Below are 14,267 nucleotides of genomic sequence, written 5' to 3'. Positions count from 1 at the left end.
CTATCCCATCCACACACTACTCCTTTCCCCTGCCGAGTGAGTCACGCCTACCCCGAAAGGGAAATGGCTTAATGGTGTAATAATAATAATAATAATAATATACAAAAATGTATGAGACGTAAGATAATGATAATATTTGTGTAAGTCTATATAAGTTAAAATTTTTTAACCGTTGAAGAAAGCCAAATTATTTCCAAAATTATAAATGTTCGTTTCTAAAATCTTGAAAAAGCATTCTTCTTGTGAATTTACTCGAAATTTATAATTACTCACAGAACAAGAGAAGCATCATTTTTCGTTTCCGATGACCATCACGAGGCTGATGTCTGGCTGCAATGTGACTTGCCCCCGAAATGATGTCATCAGTCATCAAGGTCCGTCAATTAACGATCTGAGACAAAAGACAGGTCATCGCATCGTCAACTATACTTGGGGCCATTTTTGTTAATGTGCATGTATATGTCCGCAAATTATATATAAGCGTGCATTTTACAATTTATATTGTGTACACTCTTATTTTTTATTATTTATGCAAACAATTTACATAAATAACAAAGAAAAAATGGGTGTCTAAAAATTCCTCTTTTTGAATCCAAAATAAGAAAAAAAAATTATTCAAAACCATTGGATGCTTTCTGACCTACTTGGAGATTAATATTCTTCAGAAGAAGCCTCTAATATAGAGCAGAAAGAATCCAATGATTTATAATAATCACGTATTTAAACTTTTGAATCGAAAAACGGACCTTTTTACATCATTTTTTTGTTATTTATGCAAACAATTTCACATAAATAATAAGGGTAAATTTGACTATTATGCAAACACTTTTACGTAAATGATAAAATCAAATTTTAGTATTTTTGCGAAATAATTGCCATCATCAATGGGCTACCCATAGTGAAAATCGATAAGATGACCTGTCTTCATCGCCTCTGGATAATTAACCAACCTTGATTGATTGCTTTTTTATATTGTTTATATTTATATTACATTTCCTGTCATCTTCACTTCTATAGTTCTGTTTTTATAACTATTTTCCTCATATTATAATTTAAATTAAAAATGTTTATAAATTTTTATTAAAAGTTTTTAATTTCTTAATTTTCAAACGCTTTCGGACAGGCTAGTGTGTTGAGTCACGCTTAAAAATAAACGATTTTTCATACAATATCAGAATAAATAAGAGCCAATTAATTATTTTGTACATTACCGTCGGATATATCACGTGAGAATTTTTTACAAAAATTCGAGAATTTCTCGAATTTTGTACCTCGACTTAAACTTGTGACACGATCTAGGAAAATTGTACAAGAAGTCTAAAATTTACAGAATGCGCTATTTCAAATCTTATCGATAATTTAATCCAGATCAGATTTTAACTTTTTTTAAAATGAAAGCTAACAAAAATTATTATATATTTTTTGTTTATTTAATAACAAAAATAAAAAAAAGTTGACTTTTGAAGTATACTGTTAAAAAAAATGCTTTGATTTAATCAAAAATACCTAGAAAACTGAAAGCAACTATCCAAAAAAGATGTCTGATAGCAATGGAATGTTAAAAGATGTATTGAACATTATATAAACAAATAAGTGAATGAAAATTGTTTCGAGGGAAATAAAACCTAAGTATCATATTTTTTCACAAAATAAAATTTAATAATTGTTTAAACTACCTTAATTAACAAATTCACTATTTGGCTATTTTTGAATGTACAAACTTCATTTTTTCGTGGCAATTAGCTGTAAATAAATAATTTATACATTTTTAAGAATATTTTTATGAGAGACTATTTATTTTTGTAAACAACAATTGCTTAATCCAATTTTTAACATTTTATGTATTTATAAATAAAATACCATTTTTTTCACGGAATTAACAGCCAGTTATTTGGAATGATTTTATTTGCTATGAATAGATAACATTTGATAAAAGTTTAAGGAAACTTAATTGACAAATGCATTATTTGGCTATTGTTTAAGATATAAATTTATTTTTTTGTGTATAATAAACTGTCGATAAAACATTTGTTAACTTTTTTTGATAGTTCGATAACGATCCATTATTTTTATTTTTATTAAAAAGTATTAAAATTACTTAACAATAATTCCTTGCCATAAGCTGCTAAAAATTGATGATTTATTAATTATGTGACTTCGTTAATTAAATTTTTAATAAAAATAAAAAAAGTGGATCGTTATCGAACTATTAAAAAAAGGTAAACAACGTGTTATTAACATTTGATTACACAAAAAAAAAGTTTAAATGCTAAAAAATAGTCAAATGATGCATTTGTTACTTAAGTTCAGGTAAAAAATTAATAGTTGAAAAATGAATCGAAAAATCAATTTTTTACCGCCAGAAATAGCCAAGTAACGCATTTGTTAATTAAGGCAGTTTAGAAAATTATTAATTTTCATCAAGTGTTCAAATATTGTACTTAGTTTTTATTTTCAAGTAAAATGTGATCGATTCTATACAGAAAAACTTTATTTATTCCATCAAAAATATCTGAAATGGATACTTGTTTATAAAAATTTATTTTGAAATAACAAATTATTTATTAACTTTTATTTATTTAATTAAAAAGCTCTTTTTGTCCACAAAGTGTTCAAATTTAGTGTGATTCATGTAACAAATCGCCGCCAATCCCCATGGAACAATTTTCAAATAATTATTTGTTTACAACGAATTAAATAAATTTTTTAATATTTGCATAGCTATTGGACATCTGTTTTGAATAGTTGCTTTAAGTTGTTTAGGTCTTTTTCATTAAATCAAAGCATTTTTCAAAAACCGGTATACATCAAAAGTCATTTTTTTCCATTTTTGTTATTAAATAGATAAACAAATAAACCAAAATTTAAAAATCGGCCATAACTGTTCGATGCGAAATTTTATTAGCTTCCATTTAAAACAATGTTTAATTGGATAATAATTTCCTTCTGAAAATAAATGTGTTCACGGATATTTTTTTGCCCCACTGTGCGGTGGCGTGAAATACTGTGTCCGTGGACAAACTTTTAGCCAAAACAGTTTAACAGATTTGGATTTTTTAAATCCGAACTTGTACCATTTTCAACCAATTTTTGTAAGGCACGTTTTTTAAAAAGTTACTCAAATTTTTTTTCCACAAAGACATTTTTTTTAAACAATGCTATTTTGTAGAAAGTTATCAGAATTATACGAAAATACTTTAATTACTGCGTAAACTGATGGAAAATAACTTCCAGCAGTATCAGAAGAGAAGATTTAATTTTTATAAACAAATAATTCAAACAAAATATAATTTTCGGGCTTAAGCTATATTTACATGTGTTTCAGGCTGTTTTTTAATGAATACACCTTATTTTTTTATGGAATCGATTAAAACTTTTAAACAATGTCTCTTTATTTCAATACTATATACCTGGCAGGAAATAATTATAATTTTAACAAGTTTTTATAAGTATAGCTTGGAATTATAAATAATACATTGTTATCTAACAGCAAAATACCACAGTTAAAATACCAATTCTGGTTATAACAATTGGAATTAGTTATGCTAAAGAAACGAAATCTATCTAAGGAAAAATGGCCAAATTAAACATTTTTTTATTAAATTTTTGAACAACAATTACAAATTGCTAGTTAAAAGTAAAACATATCAAAATAGTTCTACTGGCAAGATATTAGGAACTGTTTCCTTAAAAAAAATTTTAATGTTATAAAATGCCGGAAGAAACCATTTATTTATTTAGTTTGTTTAAACAATTACAATCAAACAAAAACAATTTCAATAAGCAAGTATCTCAGCAAAAAGCATTTTCAACATATATACGGTCGATTTTTTGAAAAAAAATTAATTCTGCATTGAGAAAAATGACTTTATTATTAATTTGCTGTCCAATTTTGTTTAAACAATTAAAAGTTATTGTCTAACGTCATAGAATTGCACAAAAAAGCTCAGAGAAATATATTTATTGTTCTTTCTGTAAAAAAGCGAAACTAATCTATTTAAAAGTGTGGAAGTTTTGCATTTGTTTATAAAATTTGTTTAGAAAATTAACAAATGGTCTTTATCTTTTCATGTTCTATCTAAATAGCTTTACGCACAGATTTTTGCCTTATAATACACATTTGAAGTACGTAAATATCGTTTATACAGGAAGACTTACTTTTTTGACTTATTTGTTTATAACGATCTTAAAAAAATGTTATCAACATGATACTGATGTATGTCAATTTCGATAACTGTCCGTAATGATTAGGAGTACTTTCGTAACTTTCGATTGAAATAAACAATTTTCATTGTAACAATGATTGTTTAAACAAACTTTCAAGCAGATATATTTTTATAAATAAAATTGCATTTTTAACGAATTATTGCTGAGTAGATTTCCGTATATTCCACAAAGAAAAACACCATTTTTAGTTAATAAATGCATCATAAGAGAAAAATTTGTTTATAAAATTTCTAATAAAAATAACAATAGTGGATGATTAACAAAGTGTCAAAAAAAGTTTCAAATTTTATTATTAACAGTTAATTACTTTTAAAAAACAAAGTTTAAATGCTGAAAAATAGTCAAATAATGCATTTGTTAACTAAATTTCTTTCAACAAGAATTAAATGTTATATATTCGTAGAAAACAGTCATTTCTACTTAATTGTCTTGCAGTTCCGCGAAAATTTATATGTTGATACATAGCATGATGAAAATCAGTTTAAACAATTGTTTTTAACAATAAAAATTGTTCATTGCCATAGAAATATCTTTAAAAATTTAGGAGTTGGTTATTTAAAGTTGAATGCGTCGAATGAACCAAGTTTATACGTCCAAAAATAGTCAAACAGTGTATTTGTTAATTAAGATTATTTAAACATTCATGCATTTTTATTGGATGACCAAATATGATATTTGGGTGTCATTTCCAAGTAATAGATGATCGATTCCGTATAAAACAAACTTCACTTATTTAATAATCAACACCTGATTTGGATAATTGTTCATGAAATTTGTTTAGAAAATAAAAACTCATTTTTTAAACATTAATTCAAACAAGAAACTCTTTTTGTTTAAAAATTGCTCATATTTAGTATAAACCAAGTTAAGAATCGCTTATAATCCCAACGAAATAATTTTCAACCACTTATTTATAAATAAAAAGTTCAATGAATTTTTTAAACACTTGAGTTGGTATTAAACACATTTTTTGATAAATACATCATTGAGAAAAAGGTCAAATCTGATAAAAACTGTCTTCTGAAAGTCAATGTATCCACGGACGTTTCTTTGACCCTACTTTCTGCTGGCTCGGGAGGTGGTTTTCTGCAGTTTTCCTCTCCCCTGACCAAACGTTCAGATAAAAGAAAAATTTTCGCAAGCCCATAGCCAGTTAAACAAAACAAGATTCTACAGGGATATTTGTTAGCTTTGTAATCATTCTTAAACAAAAATGTTTAGCTTGATTTCCAACCAAATTATCGTGTTTTAAAGTCATCAGTGATTCTGAATTCCGCTCGGGCTAGCAAAATAAATCATTTTCGCCGGCAGAATACAAATAAAATTGTGGTAGAATGGTGAAAAATGAAATAATTATTTATTAATAATTGGACCAACCTTGCGGACTATTGATGTACATCTCATGCTCGAAATCTCGCCTGCAAACAGGTTGACCTTGACGAAGGATGAAATGTGCCCCCGTGGGTAAGGGTTGCCCACACATACAGCATCCGAAACAATGTATGTGAAAAACTAAATCTGCAGCCCTCATCACAAGGTCCTTGCCACTAATCCTAATACTACACCGCGCGCACTTGACACCAAATATTTGTTCATAGTCAGCACGACAATAAAGTTTTAGGTTTCGAATAAAACAAGATTGTGTTAAAATTGTACCACACGCGGCACATGTAAGGCAGTCTTCGTGATAACTTCTGTCAACTCTCATCTCATCGCGTACTCTCATCAAGTACCGGTCCACGATTCCATGACCGCAACCAGCACAGGTTGGTTCTGTTGTGCCAGCTTCCGTTTTCACTGATACCGTCGTTTCTGAAACAGATTTAAACCATTTTTTGAATCAAGTGTTTTTTAAATCAAGATTCATAGTATTTCGATTTGTTACTGGTGAACCAGTGATTTTCTGAATTTGACTGGTTCAACCAGTAAGAATCTCAACTAAAACGGATTTAATGAATATACCAGTAAAGCCAAATGAAACTGTGTACTTGTATTTGTGTTAGAAACATTTGGGACAATTGGGATGACCAGCTGACTACTGGTACTGAATAATTAGTAAAACTCACTGAATAAACTAGTAGCTGTATTCCCCATCTAAGAATTCCTGTACAGGAACTTCGGAGGATCCTGGACATGTTTCTGGACATGAACCTGCACACGAAACCTGTACAAGTAATCTTGATGGATCCCGTACAGGAATTTGGTGAAGGAACCTCTACATGATCCTGCAAAGGAACCTGTATCAGCCTGTATACAAGCGAACCTTTGAATGGCCCTGTACAGGTACCTTCACAGAGTAATTTTAACGCAATTTCATGTACAGGAACTTTTTTAGGATCCTGCAGGTGAACCTGCAAAGGTGCTGAGGGTTCGACAGTGGCTCTTCTCTCTAGTTAGTAAGTTTGACCTTCAAGGGAATAAAAAGAAAGCAACTTTGTAGCTGTAAGTGACATGAGTATCTGTACAGGTCTCCGCGCATAAATTTGCTTCACAAAGGACCCTGCACAGAAACCTGTGCATGATCATAAGTATTTCCTTTGTTGGTACAAGTTTCTTTCCAGGATCATGTACAGCTTCTGTCGTCAAATGCCTTCAAAGGAACCGTCAAGGTTAGCTGTGCAAGTTTGCGTGCAGAATCGTTTTCAGGATCCTCCGAGGTTCCTGTACAGGAATATTCAGCTAGCTTCACTGATCAACCTAGTGATATCTCACTGATTGTCAGTGACACACTTCTGGCTGCTTCAACTAGTGAGATTTTACTATAAATCAGTGAGATTTCACTAGAAATCAGTGAGATTTCACTAGAAATCAGTGAGACTTCACTAGTTCATTATTAAAGAGAAGAAAAATGGATATTCAAAAGTTGATGTTAAAGTATAGGACAGTACCGCGAAACATTTATTGACGCAAAATAGTAGATTATATATCTAGGCAGCAAAGTTAAACTGTATCCGAGTTTGAAACAATTTTAATGCCACGGTGTATACGATACTTTATCTCAAATAGGCAGAGAAATAGCTCTTTTTCTGGAGAACGATACTTGATTTTATCTCTTCTTTCAATTTTCTTTCACTTCTCACTCACTTCTTCGCGGTACAATAAAGTCCTATTTTACGGCCGCTCTGCGGGCGGATAAAGTGCGCTTGTTCTGCCTATTTCAGATTAAATCAGTTATCCTTTCGAGATGCTAGACTAAAAAATCGAATATTTTAAAGTCGTTGTCTAAATGCAGGAAGCGCCATATCTCTATCTATAGTATTAAAGATTTTTAACATTTGTATATTTATTTGCCTCACAAACTTTAGTGATTGTAGTAAACTGATCCGTAAAATAATTAAACTTTTTAAAAAAGTTGATTTTGTGCCAAATATCTAAACTTTTAACCCACAAAAATCAATTTTGAACAAATTACTTGCATTTTCAATAAAATAGTTGAATTTTCAATTAAAAAAAGATTAGTTTTGACCAAAAATGGAATAGTTAACACCCTACCGCCCTTAAAACTTGTTTTTTCTGAAATTTGAGATATTTAGGCATATTATTCCTATGGCGGAGTGCATACAAAACTAAAATTCTAGCTCATTACCGTCCTGACTTTCATGTAAATCCTTGCGTTAAAAATTGCTGTTCGTCTCAAAGTCATATTTAAAAAAACTTAAGTCTTCCAAACGTTACATATATGTCACTGTGGGCGGTAGAGGGTTAAATTTTAAATGAAAGAACTAATTATCAAGAAAAATAATATTGAATTCTCTAACAGTAAAATTTGAAGAAATAAAACAAATTTTTAACAAAATAGTTAAATTCTTAGCCAAAATGATGAATTTTCAACATGTAAGATTAATTTTCTACCTATAATTAGAAAAATTTTCATCCAAATAGTATATCAATTTTCAACTTGATAAAGAACAATTTCCAACCTAAAATGAAATTACTAAGTTTTTAGGTAAAAAAATTAATTTTTAATAAAAATTTAATTTTCAAACAATAAAAACATGTCTAGCAAAATAACTTAATTCAAACGAAAGATACCCGAAAAATTGAATGTTTAACCTGAAGAGTTGAATTTTTGATAGAAAGCTTAATTTTTAGCCGAGACAGATAACTTCTCTACCATAAAAGATGACTCTGCTATAAAAAAACTAATTTTCAACAAAACAGTTGAATTTTCACTAAAAAGAGACCAATTAGACAAAATAGTTAATTTTTTAACATAATAATTAAATTTTCAAAAGAATAGTTAATTTGGTCTACTAAATAGCTGAATTTTTAACCTAAAAAGTTGAAATTTCGACCGAAAAGAATATTTTTTCACAGAAGTAGACGAATTTTCAACCAACGAGCTAACTTTTGAAGCTCAAAAGTCCAATTTTTTAGAAAACAAATATCTTTTAAACCGAAAAAGAAGAATTATCAATCAGAAAACATGAATTTTTAACTGAATAATTCAATTTTCAACTAAACAAGATTTTTTTTTAACCAAAAATTGATTACTTCAATTTTCAGTTTAAAAAATATATAATTTTCAGCGAAAAAAAACGAATTTTTAAACCGGACGAATTCTACTAAAAAAGACGAATTAATAAAAATTGTTGAATCCCCTACTAAAATGATAAGTTTTCAGCAAATAAGTTTAATTTTCTACCTAAATTAGAACCAAATAATTAAATATTTATCTTGTAAGGGCAACCATTTTCAAACCAAAATTAGAATAGCTGAATTAATTTTTAACTAAAATAACAGACTTGCAACAAAATTATTAAATTTTCAAGTGAAGAGTTTAATTTTTAACCTGATAGTTTAATTTTCTGCCAAACTAACTGAATGATCAACCAAAAATATAAACTTTTAAGAAAAAAGTTGATTTTCAAACAAGTTAATTTTTCAAGTAACATTTCCATTGAGCAGAATTAATTTTCAAGTTAACGAAAAAAAACTAATTTTCTACAAAACAATATAATGTTGTACTAAATAGTTTACGTTTCTACGGGGTGCCGAATTTTCAAGCCAAAAAGACCAATTTTCCATAAAGCAGTTAAATTTGCAACAAAAAATTTAATTTACGGTCTTAATGATTAAATTGAAAAAAGGATAATTCTTCAATCTTATAAAATTATTTTTTTACAATAAAGAAGCTCAACTTTAAACGAAGTAGTTGATTTTACAAAAAATATGAATCCTCAACAATACATATAATAGTTAATATTAAAAAAAAGGTTTTAATTGTAAACAAAAAACGGTAAAATTCAACCCAAAACGACAAATTCTCAACAAAATAGTTGAAACCTTGACCAAAAAAGATAAATTTTCAAATAAGCAGTTGCATTTTGAATCAAAAACGATAACTTTTTTACCTAAAAAGGCGAATTTTTAACCATCAACAATCAATTATCAATTTAAAATATAGATTTTAAACCAAAAATAGCCTTGTTACATTTTCAGTAACAAAAATTCTTTCTTAAAATTCTCATCCAAAAAGAACAGATTCTTAGAAAAATAATTGAATTTTCAACCGAACAGATGAGTTTTCATGTAAAATTTTAAAGTAAAAAAAAACGAATTTTTAACTAAAATAATGAAGCATCAACCAAAATTATTTTTCAACTGATAGAAAAAATGAATTTACAACCAGCTGAATTTAACGCAATTAAACCAATTTTTTTACAAAAAATTAATTTATAACCAAATAGTTAAATTTTAAACTAACATGATGATACTTGAGCCTACCAAAAAATGAATTGGTTACAAACTAGTTCATTTAACAAAAGATACGAATTTTTGACAAAAATTTGAATGCTAAAACAAAAAATATTAATTTTAGAAGAAAGAGTAGCATTTTGTACCTAAATAGATGAAATTTCAACAAAGAATATTGCTTTTCTACAAAAACACAGTTTTCAACATAATACATGAATAATTAAATTTTTTTAAATTCAAGGCGAATAGACGAATTAAATACAAAAACAATTGAATTTTCAACCTTAAATATGATTTTTTTTAAATTTAATTTTTGCATTAAATATTTAATTTTAAAAGAATACTTTAATCTTAAGCCATTAGTTGATTTCTCAAACAGGAATATGAATTTTCAATAAAAAAAATAATACATTTCAATCAAGTAGTTAAAGTTTCTAAAAAAAAATAGTTGAATAATAATTATAAAACTAATTATCAAAATTATGTAGTGTTTTTAATAATAGTAATATTATTTCTAAATTAAGATTCCTAATTAAATTCCTATATTTTATTAAATGATTTAAATCAAACATAAATGACTGATTAACACATTAAATGTTATTAATTAGATCAATCAAAATAATTGATTCAATTATTGAAATTGGCTGATTACACAATTCAAAATGATTTTTTTTAGATCATTTAAAACTACTGATTCGGTCAGTGGATTTATAATAATTGTAATAATAATTTTAAAAAACCACGGATCCATTGACCGAATCAGTGATTTTAAATGATCTAAACAAAGTCATTTTGAATGGTGCAATCAGCCAATTTCAATGATTAAATCAGTTATTTTGATTGATCTAATCCATAATATTTAATGTTTTAATCAGTCATTTATGTTTGATTTAAACTATTTATTGAAATATAGGATTTTAATTAGGAATCTTAATTTAGATATTATATTACTATTTTATTATAGCAGGCAAATCAGTCAATTCCATATACTGATTGATTCAGTCATAAATACTGACTGACTCATCTATTAAAATGCTTTTTTTGTCAGTGAAAATAATTAAACGATACATTTTCTAACCAAAAAGTTGAATTTTCAAGAAAAAAAAATCATTTTCAACCAAAAGGACGCATTTTTAACCAAACAGTAGAATTTTGAATTAAAAAAGATAAATTGACATTAGAAAATTTAATAGTTAAATATTGAGTAGAAGAAAATAATTTTCAACTACAAAAATGAATTTGCAACAAAATACTCAAATATAAATAGAGGATATTGGAGCTGAGCCGATACTTTTTGTTGTTGTCACTTTTTAATAAAAAAAAAGATTTTCTTTAACAAATTATTGGGCATGGTTGTATGTAGAATTTAGTTAGCTACACAATATTAGTGATGATTTTCAAATACGATGCTTTGTTTATTAATTATTGCCTAATACGTTGTCAAACAAATTTTTTTTTAAATTGTCATCCTATAATGAAAAAGTCTGGATGTCTGTCTGTATGTATGTCTGTTGTATGCTTGTGTTTATGGGTGTATGGATGGGTGTATGTATGACTTTATGTATGTCTGTATGGATTTATGGATACATGGATGTGTGTATCTATATCTATGTATGCATATATGTAAGGACGTATGTGTGTGTGTGCGTATTTGTGTGTATCTTTCAGGCAAGATGACGTACTCAATGTCGACTTAACCCCACGCGTTAATTTTTTATACTGATTATACTGGACGTAATATAAAATAGAAAAAATGGAATTTTCCACAAACATTGAAAAAAAAACGCTTGAACTCCAAAAATACATTATTGTCCTAACATTTTCCATGTTATGCAGAATTCCACGAAACTCTGTCGATAAAGTTAAAGCATTAGGGCCCACTTTCACTAAAGAACCAAGTTCACACGATTTATATTTTTCTTAAAAAAAAAAAAAAAAACAAGTGTCGTATTAGCCCCACTGTCGACTTAGCCCCACTATCGAATTAACCCCACTATCGACTTAGCCCCACTATCGACTAAGCCTCACACTGTTGGCTGAGCCTCACTCCTCCCTATCACTTTCATCCCAAAAAATGGTTTAATGTATGGTACCAAAAAAATCTCAAAATATTCACCTTCTACATTATTATTAGCAACTTGTCGAAACTGGATGGGTGGTCCAGAAGCAATACTCTGATTAGAATCTCCTTGATTCCACGTATTAGCTGCCAAGTGCTCTAACATTCTGCCAATCCTTTAACGATAATCCCAAGTTCGACAAAAGTAACAACACTATAACAACTTCCACTTTAACACAATAAATTCCAGTTCACTAACTGAACCAACAGTTGAAGAATCCTTCCGCCATTTTTTTCCAGGCCACACCGAAACTCAAAATCCGAATATTGATGAAGAAATGTCAGAGACTAAATGCCAAATAGGTTAAGGATGAAACACAGAAGGTTTTGTATCACTCGAAGAAATGAAAAATTTTTGGATTTATGAATTTAATAAGGGTGGAGGGGGTGAATTTTTTTTTTAATACAAAGAGAGGATCTGCTAAACGTCAAGTATGAACGTGCACTGCTTTGACGAAATGACACTGAGCGTATGTTGCCATATCCACCCCGTGGAGGCCAAATAAAAGGGGGTGAGGCTTGGTACTAAAACTCACCCTACACAGGCTGTTGCCTTTGGTCGAGGGTTGCAGGGGCGGTCTTCTCGGAAATGCACCCCTTGTTGGTTCAAAGGGTCACCTCTGATTGGTCGTACCGGGACCGCCCTGATCCCTAACTATGGCGGGGATGACCTCAGTGGTTCTCAACTGCGATCCCGCCCCTGTAAAATCAATACTTCCCAAGAGACGGAAGACTAGAGTCTCGTCTCTATGAGCACTTCAAAGGCGACACCTTGTATCGTTGCCATAGTGATCCTTATCACAAACGTTTTTTAATAATTAATTTTTATTTCTACTATATATGTTGTACATTAGGATCTTTTTTAAATAATTTGGAATTTTTCTTTCTTTCAATTTGTATGCATATCCCCCGGAAATTTGTTCGAATCCATACAAAAAAAGCATTTTTTTGTTTTGGAAAAGAAATTGTATTTAGAGGTGACGTAAACCCCGTGAGGTTTAATATGTATTTCCCAATAAAAAAATACGGTTTTCTACATTTTATTCTGAATCGTCAGTATTAGGTGGATCCAGTTAAAACTTAACAGTTATCTTCAGAATTAACCATGGAATAAGAATAAAATATAAGTTTTTATATATTAATCCCATAAGTCTGTTTTATAGGGTCCCAAAAACCACCATAAGTGAAAAAATGGGTTTTGCCCGTTTTTGGCGCTAATAATGATTTTTTGTGTTTTTTTAATTCTAATTGTTTTCAATACATGAAATACTACTTTATACTGATAATTCGATTTTTTCATAAATTGTTTAAACAATTCATTATTGTTTTTTGCTGTTTTCTCTTAAAATAGAGATAGAAAGTAGCGGTTTTTAAAAAATGTTCCATTTTTGCTTAATTTTCAATTCGAATAAAGTAATGGTCATTTTTTGTTAGAAAAATGGTTTAAAGAATCTATTATTATTGTTAAGAATATTCTCTACCAATGATATTAGAAATTGCAGTTTTTTCTGATATTTTCAATTGTTTCCCCATTTTTCACTTGGGGTGAGTTAATACTTAAATCAATGTAGCAGAAAGAATTTTTTAAACAAATTATTATTGTTTTTCAACTAATTCATCTATATTAATTCCACGTGTTTCGGTTCTTGCCGAAATTTTTCGATTTGATTTGTCCTTTTAGTTATGAATAAATAATGAATAAACAGTAGAGTAAATCATGTTTTGATCTCTTTATTTTTTGTGAATGTATTTTTCTGAAATAAAAGAGATTTGAAATATTCTTGAAATTTGTTATATGAATCAAAATAAATATAAATTATTCTTAAGGCCCAGATGGGAACCTTTTTCTTTAACTTAATATTATCATTAGTATTTATTATTTTTTCCTAACTAAAAAGTCAAAGAGAAACTGAAAATTTAAAAAAAAAAACGAAATTATTTAGATTTAATAAAGAAACATTGGAATAAGCAATAGTAATTTGATTAAATGATTATTTTTTCTAAATTTGAATAAATGTTAAATCACTCCAAGTGGAAAGTAAACAAATAGTTGAAAGTTTCAGAAAAACCACAACTTTCTAGCATTATTTAAATCGAATTTACTAACTCTGTTCAATGAAAAAAATGCTAAAAACAATAATAAATTGGTTCAAAAATTTATGTAAACATCTAATAACAGTATAAAGCAATATTCCATCTATTACAAATAATTCGCATTAAAGAA

The 14,267-nt window shown here is 28.3% G+C and overlaps 1 protein-coding gene across 1 annotated transcript in view; it reads right to left on the bottom strand.

Moving 5' to 3' along the window:
- LOC117167961 (LIM homeobox transcription factor 1-beta-like) overlaps positions 1-12,149 on the bottom strand; it is a 35,161-nt gene extending 23,012 nt beyond the window's left edge. The window contains exons 1-2 of the mRNA XM_033353231.1: positions 12,041-12,149; positions 5,605-6,039 (exon numbers count right to left, since the gene is read on the bottom strand). Coding sequence (XP_033209122.1) covers positions 5,605-6,039; positions 12,041-12,149 — 544 coding nt within the window. The remainder of the gene's footprint in view (positions 1-5,604; positions 6,040-12,040) is intronic.
- Positions 12,150-14,267: the final 2,118 nt, after the last annotated feature.

The sequence above is a fragment of the Belonocnema kinseyi genome, chromosome 2 (genome assembly GCF_010883055.1).
Source record: "Belonocnema kinseyi isolate 2016_QV_RU_SX_M_011 chromosome 2, B_treatae_v1, whole genome shotgun sequence".
NCBI classification, from domain to species: domain Eukaryota; kingdom Metazoa; phylum Arthropoda; class Insecta; order Hymenoptera; family Cynipidae; genus Belonocnema; species Belonocnema kinseyi.
Note: the sequence above shows the minus strand (reverse complement) of the source record. Positions and strands in the feature narration are given on the sequence as shown.